At 41.0% G+C, this 24767-nt stretch overlaps 1 protein-coding gene across 4 annotated transcripts in view; it reads right to left on the bottom strand.

Annotated features, from left to right (window-relative positions):
* Positions 1-24767, bottom strand: part of AKAP6 (A-kinase anchoring protein 6) — a 393441-nt gene that overhangs the window by 82126 nt on the left and 286548 nt on the right. For all 4 annotated transcript variants that reach the window (XM_074955832.1, XM_074955831.1, XM_074955834.1 and 1 more), the window contains one exon: positions 15082-15202. In XM_074955832.1, coding sequence (XP_074811933.1) covers positions 15082-15202 — 121 coding nt within the window. The remainder of the gene's footprint in view (positions 1-15081; positions 15203-24767) is intronic.

Below are 24767 nucleotides of genomic sequence, written 5' to 3'. Positions count from 1 at the left end.
CAAGGGTTCACAGGCTTCTGACAGGTGTGCACAGTATCTGGAAAGATGCTTGGTCATTCCTATAAATTTCTAGACTTCCTTCACATCCTCTGGTTCGAGCATTTCCTTAACGGCTCTCAGTTTCTCAGAGTCTGGTCAGAAGTCCTCAGAAGTCAACAGATGTTCAATGTAGGAGACCTTAGTTCTCCTCAGCGTCAGCTTGTTTACATTCTGACGAATATTCTCCTGTTGGCATCTGACTAGGAGTTGGGGTAGCTTGTTATCTTGGGCCTGGATTGCATCTTCCTTGACTGCGTCTTCTCCTCCAATAAGAATGTCATCGTGTACAATCTTGACATGTGGGAGTCCCTCTAGTGTTGGGTTCAGTTTACACTGGACCACCTCTGAGGCCAGACCGATGCACATAAACTTTCATTCGCAGCAGTACCTGCCAAAAGGCGTGGCAAAGGTTGTTAGGTGATTGGATGGCTCATCTAGCTCAATATGCCAGAACCCATTCTTGACATCAAAAACCATGAACACTTTTGCCCTAGATAAATCAAGTAGTATGTTCTCAATTGTTGGTAATGGGTAGTCTTTTCACTGCTGTGTTAAGTGGTTTTGGGTCAATGCATATCCTTAGTTTACCCAAAATTTTCTCACCACTACTAGGCTGCTGATCTACTCCGTGCTAGTTTCAATAAGAGTAAAGCCCCGTTAGAATGCTGGACAGGGCCCATGGGGCATGTTCTCTTCCTCTCTCACACTGGGGATATTCTGGTGGTGTCCTATGATCATTGCCTTGCTGTCCACAGAGTGGGTGGTACTCTTGTGTGTCAACTACTATAAATGCCAAGTGATAGAAGGTCATTTTGTGGTTTCTTATTGGCAGCCTGCATTTGCCCATTGGCCTCAGAATGGTTTTATTATACATCACCAGTACTCGGTCACATGTCTCCAGTCTAATATTGCTGCTTATCAGTGTTGCTGGGATTACACTGCAGCTGGCGCCACAATTCAGCTGGAATTGAATTGGTTGTTGATCATATAGCCTAGCTGCAAATATTGGAGTAGAATGGCTGGCATTCTTCTTCTACAATACATGTATATTGAGAGTGTTTGCATCTGCTAAAGTCATAGTGCAGACATCCTCAATCACTGTATATGTTACTGCTTTTTTCTTCCTGGAGTAGCTGCGGCATTGGAACATAAAATGTCTCTTACTTCTCACACTGTTGCAGGATTGACTGTAGACTGGGCATTTTGTTTTCTATCTTTCATGGTGGTTTTCACAGATGTACACAGGACTATGATGCCTTCATTCTTGGTTGTTCTACCTCTGTCCTGCTACCTGGGTTTCTTTATCTTGAGCCTATGCACTTGCTCTGCACTAGTGGCTGTCACATACCACATGTTGGGTAATAACACGGGAGGACCTCATATCTGTAAAACTAAACTGGCTCTTTATTAAGAGAACTATTTACAGTGATGACGCTGCTAGCATTCAAGCCATGAACACAGAGACTGCCTTTCTGGTGCCTCTTCCAAACTCTTCCTTCATGCAACCTGTGCTCCTCCCTCCAAGTTCCATGTGGGTTGCTACACATTATGAGTAAGGATTCTATTATGGAACCAGGAATACTGATTTGTAGGTGAGCTAACTTCATCCATGGATGGATGGGAGAATTAAGGTTAAGTAGGCCCAATATATACCTAAGCTTCATGGCTCCTAGACAGATCCCTTCAAACACCTGAATGATTCTTGCACTTCCCTAGTGAGGCAGCCTAGCCAGCTCAAGCAGAAAGCCATCGCTTGCACCATAATCTGCTGTTCTGTCTCTGATTCACTAAAGTGAAATTGAGCCCTCTAGGTCCCAAAACTTAAACTTCAATCCTCAGTCTGTGATGACGGGTTTGTTACAATATATTATTATATTTTCACTTCATCATAATAATTTTTGGAATGTTGAGGAACAGCTGTTTGGCCATATTTACAAACATGTTTCTACCATGTACATTCAAACTGAATCAGATATGCATATTAATTCAAATTTAATCATATATACATATTCATACATATTAACATGTTTAGTGGTCAAAAGATTTTTAATCTCTATGTACGAAGAAAACTGGTCATGTAAGAGACTAGAGGTGCTGATACAGTGCAATCATCATAGCATCTAACTTCTGATTGTTGAAGAAGAGAAGGGGTGGACAGAAGGGAAAAAATTAGGAAGGAAAGAAGAGCTAGGAAAGAAGAGCTAGGGAAGGAAAAACAGATGGGAAAAAAGAGATTGCTTCTTTGTTACACTTTAAAAAAACATTACAAATAGTCTTTTCACCCTCTTCCATCTCTGTTCCCAATATTCTCTCAATAAGCATGCACTTTGATCTTTTCATTTAAAAATAAATCAGATGGAGATTCCTAAAGTGGAAGCTGTCTTTTGTGAAGGGATGAGAATTGTACAAGTTTCCCAAAGAAAGCTTTTCTTTTCTTTTTTTACTGGGATCTTGAGTTAAGCATTAAGAAACCAACAGACTGCAAAGCAAAGAGTTTTAACATCTTCCAAGCTCAGTAACTCATGTTTCAGTCCCCCATCTCTTGTGGTCTTCTAATAACTAGAGTTCCTCAGTCCTCCAGAGGATCTTCAGAAAGTACAGGGGAATCAATGTCTAACATTTGAAAAAGTGCTTTTAATTTTTTGAAGGGGAAAGAAAACCCTTTTTGTGTTTCCTTATACAACACAAAGAAGACAAAAAGGGCAAAACTGCTTTACCTATGCAATTTACTTTGAGAACAAAACTAAACTGGCTATTTCACTCGATCTGAGGCAGTTGATGATTCACTCCTTGGAGAAAACAATGAACTCTGACTTTTAATTTCTTAAGTTTGGGGGAAAAAATTGAACACAAAGATGATCTTATGGAGGTAGAACACTGTATTGGCCAGATGGCCCTACCCACCTCAGAATCATGGCTGGAAATCAGTCATATCACACACTACAAAGATCTAGAAGCCCTGAGAAATAGTCGAGCCACCAACTGAAAAACAGATCCGTGCCACTCCTGGAGGGGAAAGGCCTGTAAAGAACAACAGAGTCTACTGCTCACAGGAATTATCAATGCCTCCTTCAGAGAAATGAGCCTCCAGCCTCCCTGAAAAATGGAAATATCTGCATGATCATCAGGAAGCAAATACTTGATGCAGAAAACCTCTTCAACTATTCCTCCACGTTCAGCCTCCCATTTCTAAGCGAAATCATTGAGAAAGTAATTACTATCAAGCTTTAACAATATGAGATTGAGGTCAGTATTCTGGATGCTTCACAGAAGGGCTTCAAAGTGGGACACAGCATAAATATAGCCCTAGTAGCACTAAAAGAAGACCCTCTCATGGCAGTGGAGAGTCTGTATGTGTCAATGCTCACAGAACTCAATCTATCCTGCTTTCCACATAGTTGGTGACGATGTGCTGCAGGTCTGCCTTCATGACATAGCTGGAACACTGTAATGGTACCTATCATTCCTGTGCATCTGCTCCTCTTCCCCAAAAGCCCTCATTGCCATTCGGTCTAGGATCTGTCCTTACCTCACCTCCTTTTTGAATATTTACATGAGATTAACTGGTATCATGGACTTTGCTGCATATAAGTGTTGATGAGACCTAGCTGTGTATCACATTTTCAATAGGTGCTACCAACACCATCACAAGGATGTTGCAATGCCCACAAGACATCATTACCTAGATAAACAAAAGTTGGATCAAACATGATCCACGCAAGGCTGAAGTAATGCTGGTCAGAAGGAGAAAAGCTTCAAAGAATTACTGGAAGACTATTCTCCTTCCATCAAATATACTATTCCCCATTTATCAAAGTTGAGTGAAGCTTTTGGAATATGCTTTTTTTGTCACTAAGCCTGGATGATCAGGCAGCATCAGTGGTAAAATAGATATATAACCCCAAGCAGAGATTCCCATAACCAGAGAAAGGAGAAGAGCAGAAGACTCCAGGAAATCCACTAAAGACCTTGTTGTAAATGTTTAATTTAACTGGTAAGTGCTTAGAAGTTAGCCTGATGTGGGCTATACATAAATGAGACAGAGAGAAGTGAAAGTACTGTACTTTGCAGTGTCTTAGATGGTAGGCATGAAGAAGCATGTGGTTTTCCTTTGGAACAGTATCCCAGAAGAATTGGTTTAGACCAGAGGTGGCCAACCTGAGCCTGAGAAGGAGCCAGAATTTACCAATGTAGATTGCCAAAGAGCCACAGTAATAAGTCAGCAGCCCCCCATTAGCTCACCCCCGCCCACTCCCAGCACCTTCCCCCCCACCAGCAGCCCCGCTGTCCCCCCACCAGCAGCCCCGCTGATCAGTGCCTCCCCGTCCCTCCCTGCACCTCCCGATCAGCTGTTTTGTGGCATTCAGGAGGCTTGGCGCGGGGCGGGGGGAGAGGGGACGAGGGCATGGGAAGGGGTGGAGTGGGGGCAGGGCCTGTGGCAGAACCAGGGGTTGAGCAGTGAGCACCCCCCCAGGCACATTGGAAAGTTGGCATCTGTAGCTCCAGCCCCGGAGTCAGTGCGTATACAAGGAGCCACATATTAACTTCTGAAGAGCTGTATGTGGCCCCAGAGCCACAGGTTGGCCACCCCTGGTTTAGACCATCATAAGAAAACAGAGCCAAATGGTCAAACACATAACCGATGATCACTAGACTAAATTTTGTTATTGACAGTGAATAGGTCATATGCAAACTTCCATCTGAGATTGCAAGCAATGAAATAGGAGTTTTTCACATATTAGCTGGCTGCAAATCTTAGGACACACACATGATAGAATGTGTTCAGAATCTTAGGAATTCTGCAGCTAGCTGTGGATTTTGTAAGAGTAAAATATCAGCACAAAACCTTAAAATCCCCAACTGTGTCTGCCTCTCACTCATCACAGAAGTTGACATTGATGTGCCCCAGATTTCCAGGGGCCCTGCTACAGTTATTATTACAATTAGTAGTAAATGAAATGAAATGTTCAGACGGAGAAGTTAGCACACAGCACTGTAGTGATTTTTTTATGGCATAAAATAACTGCTGTTTCTGTAACGTCAGACACAAATGCCTGGTCTGTCTAAGGAACTCAAATTCCTGGTCTGTCTAAGGAACTTTTCAGGCCATTATAACTTGGCCATACACATTTGCTCTAAATTGAAACTTGGCATGCAATAAGGATTTTTGAACATATTTGTATGGGCATGTATTAAGTGTACTGGCATCATGAGTGAATTAAGGTCCAAAGAATTTGTCTTAATCGAGCACAACTTCATGAAGAGGTATTTTGTTTGTTTGTTTGCTTTAAAAAAACTATTAAAATCCTTTTTTAAATATAAAGCACTGCACAAAACCTGTTTGAGGAATATGATGGCTACAGCATAAAACAACAACATGAGATTATTCTAGGAGTAAATAGGGAGCTCAGAAAGAGGAAGTTCACACATTATATTACGGATATGGAATAAGATAGTAGGAGGAATGCAATTAAAGTAGTAAGTCAAATGAGTTTGGGCTATCTAGATTTATTTCTGGAAAACGAGGGAATTAGACAGCATAAGGTGAAAAATCAGGAAAGGTGGGATCAAGATTCATCAAAGAAGGTAAGGAATATTGGGCCATATGGCCTTTTTATGCTCAAAATATGTTTAAATGTTTTCTCTATCCAAACATCCTCTCCAACAAACAAGCAAATAAGCAAACCAACCAACCAAAGTTCAATGTTCAACGTTAAAACTACCACTCTACTCTTAACTCACCCTACTTTGCTCTATTATATAAAGACATCTCAAAAGAAATGTTTGATTTTACAATGCAAGGGTTGAACAGAGGCCTGAATGAAAGATGGAGAAATCAGCTTTGACTCTGGAATTTCTTTACTGTAATGAGCTGATCTCTCAGGCATTGGCATTATTCTATTAGAATTTTTATGAGTGAATTTCACATGAGAGTAAATATTTTTAAGCATTCTGTGGGGATTTTTGTTAGGTGACTTCTACTGATTTTTTTAAAGTTGAACAACTAAATCATACCCTGCTTTCTGAAAATCTCCCTAAAATCCTGGAATGTGCATATTTTAAATCTAACGATAAACACAAAGCCCTGGCCTAGTATAAGTGGGAGTAACTTCATGAACTTGACTTCATGGACTTGCGCTCTTTTACAGTTAGTCTGAATTTGGTGTAAAGTGTCTGAAACTTAGGAAACTACAGTAACTTCTTTTGAGTGCACAACACATTAGACATTGGAGGCCTTCATAGAATGGACTGAGGATTTGTTAGAATAAACTTTTGCATGGCTTTGCAAAAATAATTATAGTATATAAATCTTTAGAGTATAATGTATCTCCAGTACATGCTTAGGGGCACAGAGGTGATTTAAGTGGTTGGATCAGACCACCAGTGGAATGGCCCTCCACTGTCCCCCCCTTGAAGATTCCCAGCACAGGAGTGAGGTTGGAGTGCTGGTGTACACTGGCTATTCTTAGCTGCATCAATGACGCCAAGGGCTGTGGGCATTTGAGTGCAGATTAGACCAGCCTTGAGGCTTCTCTAAATTGTTTGGCTCCTGGACAGCCGCAGAATACAGGAAATTTGGAGGTGGCCTAAACCAACTTTGTTGTCCCTCGCCTCAGGTTTTGTACAAAGAGAACTTTGGCTGGACCTGAAAATCAGGGTCGTCTTATTAACATTATTTTCTTTAAGCATGAAATGTGCCTACAAGATCAATAAATATGGCCTTCATCCATTTTGGAATTCATTTTCAAAAGCATGCTGGGTTGAATGTGAGAAGAAACTCTTTTACTCTCATGAGATGTACCAGGGATACTTTTGGAATAACTGGGGGCTGGCCGCAAAAGAATTCCTACACTGCTTTACTGCTTCTAGAAACATGTTTATGCATTCAAAATGGAAGCAGAGAGGAATATAGTATTCTTCCTTTTGCATCCATACTTTATCCTTACTTTGATTACCGCGTCTAGAGAATCACAATGTTTTGCTGTTGTAATTACTGGAACATTAAGGCCAAACATTTATCTACTTTAAATAAGACTTCTTGCCAGTAATAATTCTTCCTGCTACTTTATAAATTAAAATATAAAATTTGCCATAGATGCTGAGCACTTTAATCATAGATAAGGCTGCAAGTCTGTCATGGAGGTCATGGAAGTGACGGATTCCGTGACTTTCTGGGACCCCCGTGACTTCTGCAGCGGCTGGTGCGGCTGGCTTGGAAGCTGCCTGAGCTGCTCGAATGGCCTCCAGGCCAGCCGCAGCAGCTGCTTCTAGGGCAGTCTCGGGCCACCGCGCACCCTCCCCCCTGGAGCAGCAGCGGTGGTCTTGGGCCACACCTCCCTTCCGCCCCGGAGCACAAGTGGAAGTCCCAGGTCACATGCCACTGTCCCCCCAGCACCAGAAGCACCCCTGGGCTGCGTATCCCCACCCCCGAGCCACCCCAGAGCACCTGCAGCGCCCCCGGAATCCCCCCTCCAGAGCACCCAAAATTTAGTCAGGGGTATATAGTACAAGTCATGGACATGTCATAGGCTGTGAATTTTTGTTTACTGCCCGTGACCTGCCTTTTTACTTTTACTAAAAATACCCATGACTAAATCTTAGCCTTAATCATAGAATAGTGTTAAAATATAGGCCTTGTCTTCATTGAAAAAATGAACTATTTTTACACTAGGTGTCAAAGTCGGCTTTCCCCAATCATCTTTCCTGTGGTGTTGAAAATGAAAATGTTGGTGTGGAGAGTGTCAACCAAGTTCAGCACAGTGCTATAAGTGTCTAGGATGCTTTGCTACAACAGGTATTGAACTCAGTTGACCCTCCTATCACAGTGGGACAACTATTGTCAGGACAGCTTCGGTTGGGCAGTCATTTTTGATACCTATTGTGAAACACAGTTCAGTTTCCTTGTGTAGAAAGAGTCATACTAAATTCTTAGTCTCTAAAAAGCTTCACTTACTGAAGTTCAGTCATGCTCTCTGGCATAATGACATATTAAGAGCATGTTACAAAACTGGTCCGGTTATTTTTATTAAGTCATGTATCTTTTCATATACCTATGGAAATAATGTAAGAGCACTGAACAATGATACAATTAACTACTGCAAGTGAACAATATCCTTATTGGTATTATTTAACAGTATAATCCTTCTGTAATTTTTGAACAGACATGAGAAAGGAATATATAAATCTCTACAGATAAAAATCAAAGCTTTCACCTTGGAACACTCAATTTTTATCAGCATTAAAGTAAAAGTCATATTTCAAAAAGCTAAAGGCTGCACTTCTTGCAATTTAGCCTAAAAGTTTATTAGCAAACTATAATGACTATCCTTATTGCAATTAAAAAGGCTCCCAAATGGGTCAACATACTTAAGTGCTATCTGCAATCATTTAGATTTTAACATGATGGTTATTACATATTACCAAGCTGCACAACGAGATATATTGATTACTTTTAACCTTTAGATCCAAGGATTCAGAAAAGGTCAAGGTAGTACTCTACCTTTCCTGTCTAGTAAGCTTATGGCCTTTAGAAGAATTCTACTGATTCCTATTGGCAAGGCAGATTTGAAATTAGTTTATTCTCTTGGCTGACATAGAAATGATGACGTATTTAAAAATACTGCATGCATAGCACATTTATAGTTTCTGTCCAGAAAGGGTCTAATCTTGCAACATGCTGAGAGCTTCCTGAGAATTGGTGAGTACTCTCAACTCCTACTGACTGTTAGTGGTCTCATATAAGAAGATAGATTACTAGACTAACAGGAAGCTCTCAGCATCTTGCAGAATTTGGGCTCTAGGATCAGTCTCCACAGGATACAGTCCAAATATAATACTTTTCAGGCAGTTTACCTTGTAATATATTTTTTTTACCGCAGTAATTTGGTTGAAATAAAGACAACTACAGTGTGACTTCAGTAGGTATATAGTCCTTGTTTTAAATGGAATAAAATAATCCAGTTGAACTACTCTGTTTTACAAGTTAAAAAGATACAGAGCACGTTAATTGATCCTTGCAGGCTACTGGTATTTCAGCTTTCTTTCTCTTTAGTAACATTTAGAACTGCTTCTCACATTTATATCCTCAAAGCGAACAGAACTCAGGCCTGAGATTCAGGAGAATTATGGGCAAGAGAAACATATAACTGTTATGTGTTAGATTAATTCGCAGAACACTTGGCATTATTATTGCCAAGTAGTCAAATTGTTCCAAGTTGTTCCGGAAGGTTGTTATTAATAGTATGTTTTCTGAGGAAAGTTCTGTCTACTTTTGGAACTGCATTTCTGTTGCCAAGGAAACTCCTTTAAGCACAGCATTCTAGGAGCACACTGCTGCTTTTGTTTGCCAGTATCCTATTCATATCATCTAAGTAAGCACTTTACATACTTCAGCCTCTGGTTTCAAATGTTTTAAGTTTTAGTTTATTCATGTTACTATTTGAAATATCGTTTGTTCTTTTTAAATCCAGGACTACTCTAAGTTTATTTGTAACAGTTGCATTAAGGAGGGAGGGTTGATTTTTTTGTGTGCAAGTTTACAATAAATTAGGTTTAATTTGAATAATAGCTCCATAGGTTATAACATTAGTCCTTAAGTGTTAATTATCTTTTCACTCTGAAATTAATGTAGTCATGTCCTACTGACTCCTCTCCACCGTTATTGAAGTGCTGAGGAAAACATGTCATTGAGTTCCGAGCCAGAACTGTTGTTGTGATTAATCCTGGTCACATGGCCAATCTCTGCCAAAAGGAGATCACTGAAAAAAGGTGACAAAGACAGTGATTTCCTGTCAGCAAAGAGTATGACAGGGCTGTCTAGAAGTGATGCAAATGAGGGAAACTTTCACCACGGTTTGTTTGAACCACTCAGGGCCACAGCACACAGAGCTAGAATGAATAGCACAATGGAGCAGCAGCACACCCAGAGGAGAAAATGAACTGCACCTTCAGAAGAACCGCAGCTTCCATTAGGGAAACAAAAAACTGCTGGAAAGGTTTTTTCAGTTTTTCTTTAGAGGTCCATAACACTTGATGTGCATTTTAATGTTATTTAAGAGAGTGAACTTCTTCCCTTTGATAGGATACTTCAGTATTTAACCTGTTAAAAAGCCACATTGACAGATTTTCTTCTAAATCTTTCCAACTGCTGTACCAATTTTTTTCTATTCACTATAGAGTTAATCTTTCCTGAAGACTTGATAATTCAAGAGATTGCTTATGCAGTATGTATTCCAAGCATCTTAAATAGTTTTGTAATCATACATCCAAATATTAAAGGACATCCTGGTGTTTTTATTTTGAGTCTTTAAAAAATGTTTATTTAATTTTATTCTCTAAATGCTAACAATTTTAACAATCATATCTTACTTATTTAAATGGTGTTTTAATCTAACACACAATTAAGTTTTACAATTAATCTTCTGGGGGAAATGTAGGAATTATCATTAACTTTGTGTCTCATATATTCATTTCTAATCTCCAGAGCTCTAATAAACACTGATTTGCTTCATTTTTGAACATTCAAGGTATAGAGATAAAATCCATACTCGAGGTCCCACTGAACGATTCATTAGCAGAGTTTAAACTCTGTGGGCCTGATTCTGCAAACCTTCGGCATGCAAATCCACCTGAAGTCAACGTGAGCGCTATATACAAAGAAGGGTTATGGGATCAGGTCCACATGCTATCAATAAAAATGAGGGTTTCCGTTTATGTTCAACTGAGCTACAGTGATCTTCAGAAATCAATCAGATATCAGAAAAAATTAGATGTTCCTTATAAGTTAATTTCAATTATAGACTAGCAAGCTGTAAACCACTCATTCTGTGTTTGCATCTGTAACATATATTAGTCAAATTTCAAAATCATGGTTGTTACTTTTTAAAAATTGAAAATGAAAATTGAGTGAATTGTCCCTTATATCCCTGGGAGAGGGCTGCAGGAGGAAGAATAATTCTCTTTAAAAGTTGTGCTCAAACATAGGAAAATAAAATGAAGGAGAACCAACAATACTGTTAGTGTATATCATACATACTTAGAGTTTAAAAAAAATATCAGCTGCACTATGCACTCCTGTTTATATTTATAGAAAGAATAAAATAGATTTAAAGAAGGGCAAACAGAATTTCTAATAAGAACTGAGAGCCTCCTCGTATATTTAAATGCAAAATTAAGAAGAAGGAATTGGCTTAAATTTATATGAAATCTGAAAATATAGTACTGGGGAAAGAGTCTAACCTGGGAAAATGCATTTTATTTTCCCACATGCAATTTTAGCATTTATATATTATGTTATGCTGCTTTAATGCATGCTTTCCCCTCCTGATTTACCTGTTTTATCACACCTCCTTTCCATTCATAGACTCCTTAGGGGCAATGATTACTGTTGGTAATAGTGATACCACAGCAGGTTCACTGGCAGAGAAGGCTTGCTGAGGTGGCTCAGAGGTACAATTACTTGTCAGCTCAATAGCTGGGAGGAGGGGATCTGAGGGTTTAGGAGAATCCACCAAAAAGCAGAAAGTGCAATTAACAAGTTCATATTTGAAGCTGCAGTTGATAAAGAATACCTAAAATAAGGCCTATGTTTTCATAACATCCTCCGTCATTCAACAGTTTTGATTACTCAGCTGCCTGCATTTCTTTTCAGATTTTCTTCCCCCGACAGAGTAGAATTACTTCCATGTTTAGTATAAAATATAGACAGTGTTGATACCACATGGCTGTGATTGCTAGGCAGATCACCAACGACTCTGAGTCAGATCTTTCAAATAGGTAGAGTGTCACAATTAAGAGCATTTAGTTATTGACTGTAGGGTAGGTTAGCGATGCTGGGTTTTAGAAATATAAATGCTGAGTGTTGTTAGGGGCACGATGTATCCTGGTTACTAAAATCATAGAAATTAGAGATAAAAAAGCCCTGTTCATTCACCTATTCTGTCCTTTTGCCAAGCAGTGTGTGGACACCCACACCGTTTATGGTTTTGCAGTGGAAGAACTGTAAGTGTACTAGAATAATACATTCTGTATGCTGGGGCTCTGCAAGCACCTGTGGAGACTTCAGAGAGAAAGTGCTGAACCCAGTTTGGAACCTGTGCTCATTCACTGTAGGCCTTGCAGGTATGTGGGAGCTATAGACTTGACAACTCTCCTCTGTCTGAACTTTCGAATCCCAGGAGCATTGTACCAGAAGAAGCCAGCATAACTCAGGGCTCCATTAAATCCAGGGAATATTATCTCCCTTTCTGTGATAAAATATTTCTGTATGTGCGGCCTAAAGTTGTGTTGGCCATTTTTGTCACCATACTGCATTGCAAACCTCTGAGTAAGTCCCTGTCCTCTTTTATCCCTCCCATTACCCCACTAACCACTATCTCCCATTATATACATGACCATTTATACCTTTATGACTGGATTTTGAATACATCAAGATAAAAAGCATTTCTAAAGGGTGCATAGAATAGTGGGGCGGGGTGCTTCTTGTGATTCCAGCCGATTTTTGTTGTTTTTTAAAAAAAATATTTGAATTTTTTGAATTCTTGAATGTAAAACTGAAAATAATGGCTATATTAAGGCATAGAGCAAAGCACTTTGGAAATTGCCCTGTATGAATATACAGTGCCTAAGCATTTCAATCCTGACTTGTAACACACTATTTATTCCAATCCTCACATTTTTAACAGTGAGGGTGATTAGCAATTGGAACGAACAAACAAGGGAAAGTGTGGATTCTCCATATCTTGATATCTTCAGATCAAGACTGGATGCCGTACTGGCAAATATGCGTCAGCCAAACACAAGTTATTGGGCTCAATAAAGGGGTAAATGGATAGAATTTAAGGGCATGTCATATACAAGAAGTCAGAACAGATGGTCCCTTTTGGCCTTAAGAAAAGGAGTACTTGTGGCACCCTAGAGAATAACCAGTTTATTTGAGTAACATCAACCACACTATCAAAGGCTCGTTCACCTGCACATCCACCAATGTGATATATGCCATCATGTGCCAGCAATGCCCCTCTGCCATGTATATTGGGCAAACTGGACAGTCTCTACGTAAAAGAATAAATGGACACAAATCAGATGTCAAAAATTATAACATTCAAAAACCAGTTGGAGAACACTTCAATCTCTCTGGTCACTCGATTTCTGATCTCAAAGTGACTATCCTTCACCAAAAAAACTTCGAAAACAGACTCCAACGAGAGACTGCTGAATTGGAACTAATTTGCAAATTGGATACAATTAACTTAGGCTTGAATAGAGACTGGGAATGGTTGAGTCATTATAAAAAGTAACCTATTTCCCCTTGTTTATTCCCCCCCCCCCCCCCGTTCCTCAGACGTTCTTGTTAAACCCTGGATTTGTGCTGGAAACGGCCCACCTTGATTATCATACACATTGTAAGGAGAGTGATCACTTTAGATAAGCTATTACCAGCAGGAGAGTAGGGTGAGGGGAGAGAAAACCTTTTGTAGTGATAAACACCCATTTTTTCGTGGTCTGTGTGTATAAAAACATCTTCTGTATTTTCCACAGTATGCATCCGATGAAGTGAGCTGTAGCTCATGAAAGCTAATGCTCAAATAAATTGGTTAGTCTCTAAGGTGCCACAAGTACTCCTTTTCTTTTTGTGAATACAGACTAAGACAGCTGTTATTCTGAAACCTTTTGGCCTTAAAATCTAGGAAACTCTGAGCCTATCTAGAAATTATGTGTTTGTGAAATTATGTATTTAGTTTTCTTTTAATATTAACAAATGACTGACAAAGAGAGAAAGTGAGGCCATTAAACTTAACTTACTTGTGACTTTTAATATGTTAGAGCTCAAACAATATTTTCTGCATGTGAAGGTATTTTATAACCTATTTCATAATTCTCTGTTTAGGTCCTTTCAAATAAAAGGACCAACCTTAGATAGAATAAAATGCATGAAGAGCATCTACAAATTATAAATTCAAAGCAAGAAAATATAAATTATATTTAATAAATTATCAAATCATGTAACCATGGAAGAAAGAAAACAACTTCTATTTGACCTTGAATGTACCATTTATTCTATAAGAAATAAAAAAAAAAGCTAGAGGGTAGTTGTTTCTTGTCATTATACTATTGCTGATTCTATAGTTAGTTATTAATTTTATCTTTTATGATTCACAATCTGCTCTTTGAAATACGCCATATGCTCAAAGCAATTCAAGGATGACAACTGTCAGAATTACTCCAATAAAAATTGCCTAAATGAGGAAGATTTACTGCAGCCTGATATTTCTGTGGAAAACCTCTCCCTCCTTTCCCCAACACCCATCATGCCTCTTGAATACAGTTTCTCAGACACCGAGTCAAGCCTGAAACAGTTTTAAGATGAAATCTATATTTTGGAGGACTATTAAAATTATCCATTAAAAAGAAGAACTGATAAAAAAAATCTGGACTAAGACAGCAATGGCAAAAAAGGGAAACAGTATATATTTATTTGACAAAAGGCCCCCAATCAATATGCGAGTTCAAAATCATTTTGCTTAAATCACAAGCAAGTGTATTGACTTAACATGACAATGTCTGCTTTATGTATAACAAATAAAAATTAAATTGGAAGAGTTCTGTATCCCAGCAGCACTAAACCAAAATCAAAGCAAACTTCTCTCTTCCCTGAAGAGGTCTGAAAGGTGGATAAAAATCCATCTGAAGGCTCCAATCAAAACACATTTTGTTAAATGCAACCATTTCATTTTTTCTTCATTTTGTTTCAGTCTATTTATTAATGCAGTTTCATTTATTTCTATGCATCTTGAAGACAAATCTTTGTCCTTCTATAGAATTACACCAAATAGAATGTGATAAAGGGAACTTTCTTGCAATTATGATGTCGGTGCAGCCTGTCAGTGCACAGGGGATGGAAATGAGGTTGGGGACAGGGAAGGGAATTCTAATAGACACCATGATACATACAATGAACGTAGCGATATCCTGTGAGAGAATGACTTGTCAAGCTAATCAGATCTTCTATAGCTAGGTAAAGGCAGTAACGGTAGCTCTAACCTTGTAAAGATGCTGCTGCTGCTCCTCTGACATCATCAGGTCATGGCTGTCCATCACTATAGATTCCATGTCAATCAGCCAATCCCAGAGCTCCTGGTATTCTGAATCAAAGTCCAAAAGGCTGTAGATAAGGAACAAAATGTATTATGCATAAATACAGTCTAGTTGTTAAAATCGTGTATTAGAATAATATATTCTTGAAAACTCATGATGTTCCAAGTTATATTTCTAAAGAGACAGTCTGTATTTATAGAGAGTGGACGCAAATGAAAATTGAAATCCAATTTAAACCAGTGACATGACCTAAATTTGGCAAGTGATGCTAGATTCTGACAACTGTAAGCATACTGTACTTGCTGCAAAAATGTAAAAATAAAAAACCCTTTGCCTAATGGTTTTTAAAGTGCTAACATTATATTTAACAAGCTTCTCTACAATGATCATGATATACTATTATTCATACCAAAAATATTACTTTCACAGAAAAATGACTCAATCCATTTAGCCATCCCTCTGCTGTCTATCTGCCTATCTCTGCAAATATATATCCTACATTTATTTTCATGGATGAATAGCTAGCATTTCAACTTAACACTTTAGGATAGGCTTGAGTGAATATGGTGAGCCAGTGAGAACTAAGGCCAGATACAGTATTAGACAGGTGTTCCCTACAGACATGTAAGAAACAAAGGTAAGGACAGGAAGTCAAAACAATGAATCTTTGAATAGCCAGCAATCATTAAAATTCAAAGGAGGATCACTATGGTTTTCAACAAAATAAATCATTAGAATAAGGAGCTTAAAAGGATTAATGTGATTCTCTATTGAAAGCCTAGTGAGTAAGTAAAGCATAGATTCTTTTAAAACACTGTGATATGAGAAAGAAGGTATACATGGAAAAACTGCAAAATTGTCAAAAAAATACCCCTTAAAAGGAATCCTCAAGACTTGTCAATCTGTAACTGACGAAAAGCTTATTAATAGAAATGAAGAAAAAAACATCATTGTAGGTCAAATTAGTATATGACCGTGTGTGTTCCTGCCCCTGAATTTAATATTGCTTACCAAGGCTAATTTTTTCAGATATTTAAAAACTTTATCTAGTTTTTTACATTTTTTTCATTAATGTTATAAAGTGAGAATTCCTGCAACAAAGGAACAAGAGAAATAATAATAACAAAAATACAGTAGTATAAGCTACTGTAGTTTGAATTACCATTAATGAGTGTACCATATCTAAGGTGATTTTGAATGTATGTAGACATAGTTAATGTGTTGTGAAACACCCTCTTTTGAGAGGAAGGAAGGAAGGGCGGAGGAAGCATTTAGTCCTCTGTAATATTACTTCCACCAAGACAACTAAAAAAGTATTGTGTAATGCACAAGTGTTGATTCTGCATTATCTCTTTAGATCAAACCACTACATTTAGCATACTCTTAATAATTTATGAGGTTATAGTTCCTGTCTTGGAAAGGTAAGCAATGGTGCTATTATAAAGAAGAGCAGGCATGAACAACCAAGTTATTGTGGTTGAAGAACAATAGTTTCATTAGAATTTGAGGGCATTTGTAACCTCTCATGAGGTGTTTGATGGACCTTTATTTTGAAGCTTATTGTGACACAACATAATGTGACATATTCTTCATAGAAATATTGTTATAATATGATTACAGCATAACTATGATATGTTTTGTTCAAGATAAGGCATGTGAGATATCATTGGAAAGGTTATGATTTGCTGAATATGATTATCCTATTTGTATGCATGTATCATTTTGGTATCTAAAGTTAGGAATATTGACTATACGTCTGTACTACAGAAGTGTTTGCACCTGGGGAATGCCCACCACAGAGAATGCAATCAATCTGGCTGGCTAGCTGGGGACCAATCAATGGACTATTAGGGAGAACATGCTAATCTCCCACCTTCCTGAGAAGCTTTCCTGGGATGCTACAAACAACCTCTGATTCATGACTGTTTTGACACTGCAGGGTCATGTGATTAAGTCACCTGGTACTGGACTCCATGATAAAATACCAGTATTTTTCCACTGAGGGAGGAGGAACCACTCTGGGGAAAAAAAGGGATTCCTGCCATATGTAAAGCCTATTTAAGGCAGGTGAGGGACATAATCAGGGTTGGTTCTTTACTGAATCCCTGCCCAGGATAACTGCTGGAAACGTCAAAGAAACAAAGACAAAGTTGGGGAGAAGGACTGAGCCCAGGCTGGGAAGGTGTCTGGCCTGTGAAAGAAATACCTGGAGTTTTAAGCTGCAAGCAAGAGCAGTTTGCCTTCAAGAGACTCTGCAATCTGCCTAAAACAACATTTAGGGTGAGAAATTACTATTTGTAACCAGTTTCTTTAGTATCTAAGCTTATATTGCGTTTTTGTTTTATTTGCTGGGTAATCTGCTTAGATCTGTTTGCTATCCCTTTTAATCACTTAAAATCTATCCTTTGTAGTTAACAAACGTGTTTTTGTTTTTTTTAAAACCACAACCGTGGAATTCATAACCGGGGTGGAGGCAAAAAGCTGTGTATATCTTCCTCCACATTGAGGGAGGGAGCGACTATCATGAGTTTATGTTGTACAGTTCTCTGTGCAGCACAAGACGATACAATTTTGGGTTTACACTCTAGAGGGGGTGTGCACTTGAGTGCTGGGCAATTCCTTAGCTGAAGCCTTCCCATGCAGTGCTGATTTCAGTGTCTGTGTCTTTCTGCAGCTGGGTGTGTCCCTACCTGTATGCATGTGGGAGAAGCTTGAAGGCCTGGCTCAGCAGGATAGTGTAACAGAACCCAGACTGGTGGAGTAGGTGGGCTCAGTGGTACCCCAGTACATCAGGTGGCATCCAGGAATGGGGTGGGGGCAGCCCGTCACACTAATATAAAACTATAATCTTCATAAATAAAGTCCATGGTATTCAGAATGCAGTGAAATACAATCCTTACCTAAACCTCAGAGAGCTGCCTAACCATTCTGTATCTTCAATACTCATTTTTTTTGACACTATGTCTCCTCAAAAAATTATCCCAGCTCATAAAAAATGACAGGGTAGAATGCGGATTATTAAAGATGTATATTTTATCAGGCAAGGGGCCAGATTTTCAGCTGGTGTAAATTGGTATGGCTCTACTGGCTTCCAGGGTCTTCTCAGTTTTCATCAGCTGAGAAACTAGCCCAAGAATTAGTGATAGGTTGAACCAAAATCTGGATCCAAACACTCCACTCATTTGGCAGAGTAGGTATGGCGTGGATATTTCAGAATCAAAACCCATAAATGGATCAGAATTTTAATTTAATGAGCAGAATTAAAATTCTAATCCAAACACATCTCGCACACTGGGGTCTTCAAAATCCTGATCTGGACCAAGGTCTAAATTTTGCTATGCAAACCTATGTTTAATTATTATGAAGTCTGGTTTTGAATTGTCAAAAATATGGTTTGACGTAACTATGAATTGTTAAAAAAAACATTGCTTTTAAAGATATTCAATTTTTAAAAAATGTATAAGCTATTATTAATTTGATAAAAATGTATAAGATAACAGAATTTAACAAAATAGGACAAATTTTGGTTTTGTGATAGGTTAAGATTAAAATATAGCTGTCAACATAGCAAGCAGGTAATTTTTCACATTGCCTGAGGCAGAATCAAGAGAAGCTCAGCTTCTGAAATACTGTATATCTGCTAGATGCAGGAATTACAAAAATGACTTGATTTTTGGTGCATTAACCAAGTCCACTGATTACTTTAAAAAATGTAGAGCAAGTGTTTCTGGTCCAAAATATTCATCCAATAAAAGGTACCCAAAGGTTTCCAAGAGGAATGCAACAAGAAGTGTTAAAGAACGAATAACTAAAACTTCCTCAACATAGTTTTATGGTTAATAGACTAAAGTCATGTTAGCAACATAGTGTTTGTAATGACATTAAGGTATATTTTAGCTTGGTAAACAGGAAATAAGATATGCAGAATTGCATGGCTTATCCCTTGAACCCTAAACATATTTCTTAAAGTATGGACATCAATTTATTATTTTGAATGAAAATTCATGAGCACCTTTCTTATGAGAAAACCAGCTTGTCTGTGCCATTAATAAATAAAAAAGAATGTGGACCTATTTCCATCAGCCATTTTGTTCATGTTTAACACATACCTCCAGATTGTATTATTTCTTTTATGGCATAGCTCACATGGCATTTAGAAGTACTGTAAGCATAGTAGTATGCCTGCCAAAAAAAAAAATCCAACCAGATAAAAAATTCTTTCGAGTTTTGAGTCATCTGTTGGATCTCCTTTCCATAAGCATGCTATTGAAGTATTATAGAGGTGTAAGCAGTGTCAGGATGAGCTCCACCCTGACATCTGGTGGTGAGGTGTGGCAAGTTGTGGAAAAAAAAAAACTTCAGGGGCTGATCTCATTTGCATAGGCACACCCACGCCGCCTAGACTGAGGCCATAGCTGCCCAAATGGTCACTTCGGCTGCTGTGGGATCCCCAGTGTCTCTGTTATTGGGGCAGTAAGAATAAATTGTTATTACCCTGATTATGGGAACTGTGCTTGGAACTGTACTTGGCCTTTTGCTATGATGGAGGGACTCACCATCAACTAAGTAGCACTCGCTAGGCAAGGGTCATGGGTTCCAAAACTGTGTGAATTGAGAGCGACTTGAGACAGGTATTAGTACCTGGTGGTGTGGGCCCCTTTGTGAGGGCCTGAAGCACCAATTGCACCTCTGTCTCTCTCCACTGTGGAATGTCAGAGCTAATTTTGGGTCTATTAAGAGTCTTGCTACAGGTACTATGCTGCATTCACTTTGGCCTTAAGGTGCACCAGCACTAAGGCCCCCACTACTATGAGCTGAAATCACTAAGAGCTGAAATCACTAAGCACTGTGTCAAGTAGTGGGGAGCCGGAAGATCTAGAGTGCCGCGGTGTGTTTGTGAGACGGCGAGCTGTGCGGAGTGGAGCCAGTCGTGGTGGAGCGGAGCTGTCTGTGAGACAGCGGTGTGTTCGTGAGACGGCGAGCTGTGCAGAGCGGAGCCATTCATGAGACAGCCAGCTGAGCAGAGCTGTTCTTGAGACAGCGAGCGGTGCAGAGCAGAGCCGGTCGTGGTGGAGTGGAGCCGTTCGTGAGACAGCGGTGCGTTCGTGAGACGGCGAGCTGAGCAGAGCTGTTTGTGAGACGGCGAGCGGTGCAGAGCGGAGCTGGTTGTGGTGGAGCAGAGCCGTTCGTGAGACAGCGTAGCAGAGCAGAGCCCTGTGGGGCAGTCAGCTTCAGGACACGTAAGGTGCCCCTTGCCCCTTTTCCCCACACACAGGCACATTTTAGCCAGATTGGGGAGTAACACTATGCAGATGAACTTTTGAACTCTGGGGCTGGACTTTTTGGACTTTGGGTGATTTGTGGATTGCTGGACTCAAGAGACGTTTGGGTGCTGGGACTCTAGAACCCGAGGGAAAGGGGCATGCCCCAATTTGCTTGGGGTGGTTTTTTTGCTCATGGGTTGTGTTATGAATCCTGTTGGTGGTGTTTCCCCAACATAATGCCACATTGTTTCTCTCTGTTATTAAAAGGCTTTTTGCTACACTCAGACTATGTGCTTGCGAGAGGGGAAGTATTGCCTCTTGGAGGTGCCCAGCGGGGGTGGTATATATTTGTCCCAGGTCACTGGGTGGGGGCTCGAGCCGGTTTGCATTGTGTTATTGGAATGGATCCCCTAGATATTGAACCCGGCCCTTGTTGCTGCCAACTCTGATGGGCAGAAGGGTTACATTTTTGGGGGCTCGTCCGGGATGCCTGGGTCAGTACCCCTCGCAAGCACCTGTTGAGTGATCCACTACATTGGAAAACAATTTATATTTTTTTTGTTTGTGCTTATATTTTGAGGAAATTACTGTTGTATAATGGCTAATTTGTCAGGTTTGTTGGGCCCTGGCTCAGCAGCTTCTAGCTCAGAGGCTGCAGCCTTGGCTGATGATTGGACAAAAGCTCTGGGGCAAACATTGGAAAAGGTTGTGCTGTCCCATGCTGCGTCAAACTCTTGTCGTAAGTTAAGATTATTTGCTGGGGAGGAGGAGTTTGAACCCTGGTTAGAGCATACCACTGAAATGCTGCAAGAGTGGGCCGTACCAGATGCAGAAAAGCGAAGATGCCTCATAGAGAGCCTTGGCGGCCCAGCATTAGATGTGATTCGCACCCTGAAGCTCACTGACCCTGGGGTCAGTGTGAAGGACTGCCTAGAGGCCCTTGAACACAACTTTGGGAGCGTAGAGGACCCTGAAGACAGCTACTGTAAGTTCCTTAATTCCCGACAACAAAAGGGCGAGAAGGCTTCAGCCTACATACAGAGACTGGAGAGACTGCTTCAGAGAGCTGTCATGAGGGGAGCAGTGACTGCTGAGCAGATGGATCAGACCAGACTGGCTCAAATTGTAAGAGGAACTCAGTATCAGAACCCGATTCTACTTCATCTCCAGCTAAGAGAACGACGGGAACATCCCCCAAGTTACTCCCAGCTGATAAAAGAGGTCAGAGAGGAGGAAGAAAGGCAGGCTGCCAGTGAATTTTGGGAAGCCCAAACATCGGATCCAGCCAGCACAACACCACTGCAAGCGGCCAGTGTACTGATGGTGAGCACCAGAGAGGAACTTGCCCAACAAATGCAGGTCCTGACGGAACGGATAGCTGAGCTGCAAAGTACCATTGACCAAGTTAAGACTTCCAGGAATAAGAAGCCTCAAACGGTGGCAATTGAGAAGCCCGCACTTAGAGCCACCATCCAACCCAGGCGAAGGGGGAAATGTCAATTCTTCTGCTACCAATGTGGTCAGGATGGACACAGTGCTGCCAAGTGCCGTAATGAAGAAAACCCCTCCTTAGTGTATGGAAAGCTGAGGATCAGTTGGGAGAGATCCGGTAGCTGCCAGAGGGTCTGGGGACGGGGACCCCCCAGGTCTGCAGGATTTGAAGATTCCCCCAGAAAAGACTGTCCAGCTGGGATCCCCGCAGGACTGATAGGGCCTCGAGCAGAGGTCACGGTGAGGATTGAAGGGGTGGAGTGTAAAGCAGTGCTTGACACTGGATCTCAAGTGACTATTATATTTCAGTCATTCTACCAGCAGATGCTTAGGCACCTGCCTATACAGCCACTGACTGGCCTTGGCCTGTGTGGCCTCAGCATGGATGAATACCCCTACCAAGGGTATGTCATAGTGCACCTGGAATTCCCAGAGGAGGTTGCTGGGGTAAGAGAAGAGGTAGACACAGCTGCCCTAATATGCCCTGACCCTAAAGGGACCTCTGATATGTCTGTGCTGATAGGGACCAACTCCAGTCTCTTCAAGGTACTCGCGGATTACTGCAGAAGGCGGGCTGGGGACCAGTACCTGAATACCCTGATGATCCATACGCTTTGTGCTGAAGCCTATAGGAAAATTGAGAGCGCTAAAAGGGAGACATCTGAGCTACCGCTTGGGGCACTGAAGTACGCGGGCATGACCCCCTTAGTAGTGCCTGCAAGGACGGAGCAAGAAGTGCTTGTCATGAGTACCTGTCTGAAAGGCAGTAAACGGACGTTAGCAATGATAGAGCAGCCGATGGGAGGAGAGCTCCCTGAAGGAGTGCTGGTCCCCAGTGGAGTCATAACTCTACCCGTTGAAGCCCAGGAAAGGGTGACTATACTGATTGCTAATGAAACGAGTCGTGATGTTGTTGTGAAGCAAGGACAAAAGATAGCAGACCTCTTTGAGCCTGAGTCGATTGTAAAACCCCAGTGTGAAACTCAAGTTCCCACAATAGACCCAGCAAAGTTTGACTTTGGAGATTCACCAGTGTCCGAGGACTGGAAAGATCGCCTGAGGAAGAAACTTTGTGAAAGATCCAAGGTGTTCTCACTGCATGAGTGGGATGTGGGATGTGCAAAAGGAGTAGAGCACAATATCAGACTACATGACTCTCGACCTTTCAGGGAGAGATCTAGGAAGATTGCTCTCTCTGAGATGGAAGATGTGCGACATCATCTTCAGGAGCTGGCTGCAAATGGCATCATTACAGAGTCCCGCAGCCCATACGCCTCACCCATTGTGGTAGTCCGTAAAAAGAATGGGAAAATTCGGATGTGTATTGACTACCGCACCCTAAACAGCCGTACTGTGGTCGACCAGTACACTATGCCTCGAGTGCAAGATGCCTTAGATTGTTTGTTGGGAAGCCAGTGGTTCTCTGTGTTGGATCTTCGAAGTGGATACTACCAGATCCCTCTGGGAGAAGAAGATAAGGAGAAGACAGCCTTCATCTGCCCATTAGGGTTTTATCAGTTCGAACGCATGCCCCAAGGGATTTCTGGAGCACCTGCCACCTTTCAACGTCTCATGGAGAAAGTTGTGGGAGACATGAATTTACTGCAAGTGTTAGTTTATTTGGATGACCTGATTGTGTTTGGAAGAACCTTAGAGGAGCATGAAGAAAGACTTCTTAAAGTGCTTGATAGGTTGGAGGATTATGGTCTGAAGCTTTCAATTGACAAATGCCAGTTCTGCAGAACCTCAGTGAAGTATGTGGGTCACATCGTGTCCCAAGAGGGTGTGAGTACTGATCCTGATAAAATAGAAGCACTCACTACATGGCCACGTCCAAGTAACTACAGAGAACTCAAGACCTTTCTCGGATTTAGTGGCTACTACCGCAGATTTGTGAAAAACTATGCTACGATTGTAAAGCCTCTGAACGATCTCACCAGGGGACATCAGTCCAGCAAGAACAAATCTAAGTCCAAGAATAAGGGGAGGTCTCCAAAGCCCCCTGTGCAGAGACACTATGGCCCATTTGAACCATTTGGGCCACGGTGGGATGAGAGATGTGAAAGGGCTTTTCGAGAAATCATTACTTGCCTAACTCATGCTCCAGTCCTAGTTTTTGCTGACCCAAGCAAACCCTTTATCCTGCATACTGATGCCAGTTTGGAGGGTCTGGGAGCAGTCCTGTACCAGGAAGTGGAAGGCAAACGTAAACCTGTAGCCTTTGCCAGCCGAGGATTGTCTGATAGTGAAACTCGCTATCCCACCCACAAGCTGGAATTTTTGGCCCTGAAATGGGCCATCACTGAGAAATTTCGAGACTACTTGTATGGTGCTCAGTTCCAGGTGTGGACAGACAACAATCCACTGACTTATGTGTTAACAAGTGCTAAGCTGGATGCTACAGGGCAGAGATGGGTGGCCGCCTTGGCTAGCTATGAGTTCAGCATTCAGTACCGATCAGGGAGAAGCAATGTAGATGCAGATGCATTGTCCAGGCGTCCACAGGCTCCAGAAGTTGCTGTGATACCCACAGATGGAGTGAGAGCTATTTGCAGTGTGAGTCGCCGAGAGCCAGAGGCCCGTGAGAGCCTTCAGGTATGTGTTGCAGAAGCTTTGGGCCTGCCCCCTGAATGCATGCCTTCTGCTTCAGTGAACTATATTGCATTGGACCAGTCTCCTTTGCCCATGCTCAATGCAGCTGACTGGCAAGAAGCCCAGCGGCAAGATATTGACATTCGTGATACACTACTTGCCAAAAGGGAGGGGCGAAGCCCAGCTGCGGTTGTCCCACCTAACCCGGAGGGTAAACTACTATTGAGAGAATGGACCAAACTAAAACTGATTCAGGGAGTGCTACACCGAATGACCACTGACCCT

This window comes from Natator depressus, chromosome 6 (genome assembly GCF_965152275.1).
Source record: "Natator depressus isolate rNatDep1 chromosome 6, rNatDep2.hap1, whole genome shotgun sequence".
In the NCBI taxonomy this organism is placed as follows: domain Eukaryota; kingdom Metazoa; phylum Chordata; order Testudines; family Cheloniidae; genus Natator; species Natator depressus.
The sequence above is the reverse complement of the archived record's forward strand: the minus strand, read 5'-3'. Positions and strand labels throughout refer to the sequence as shown.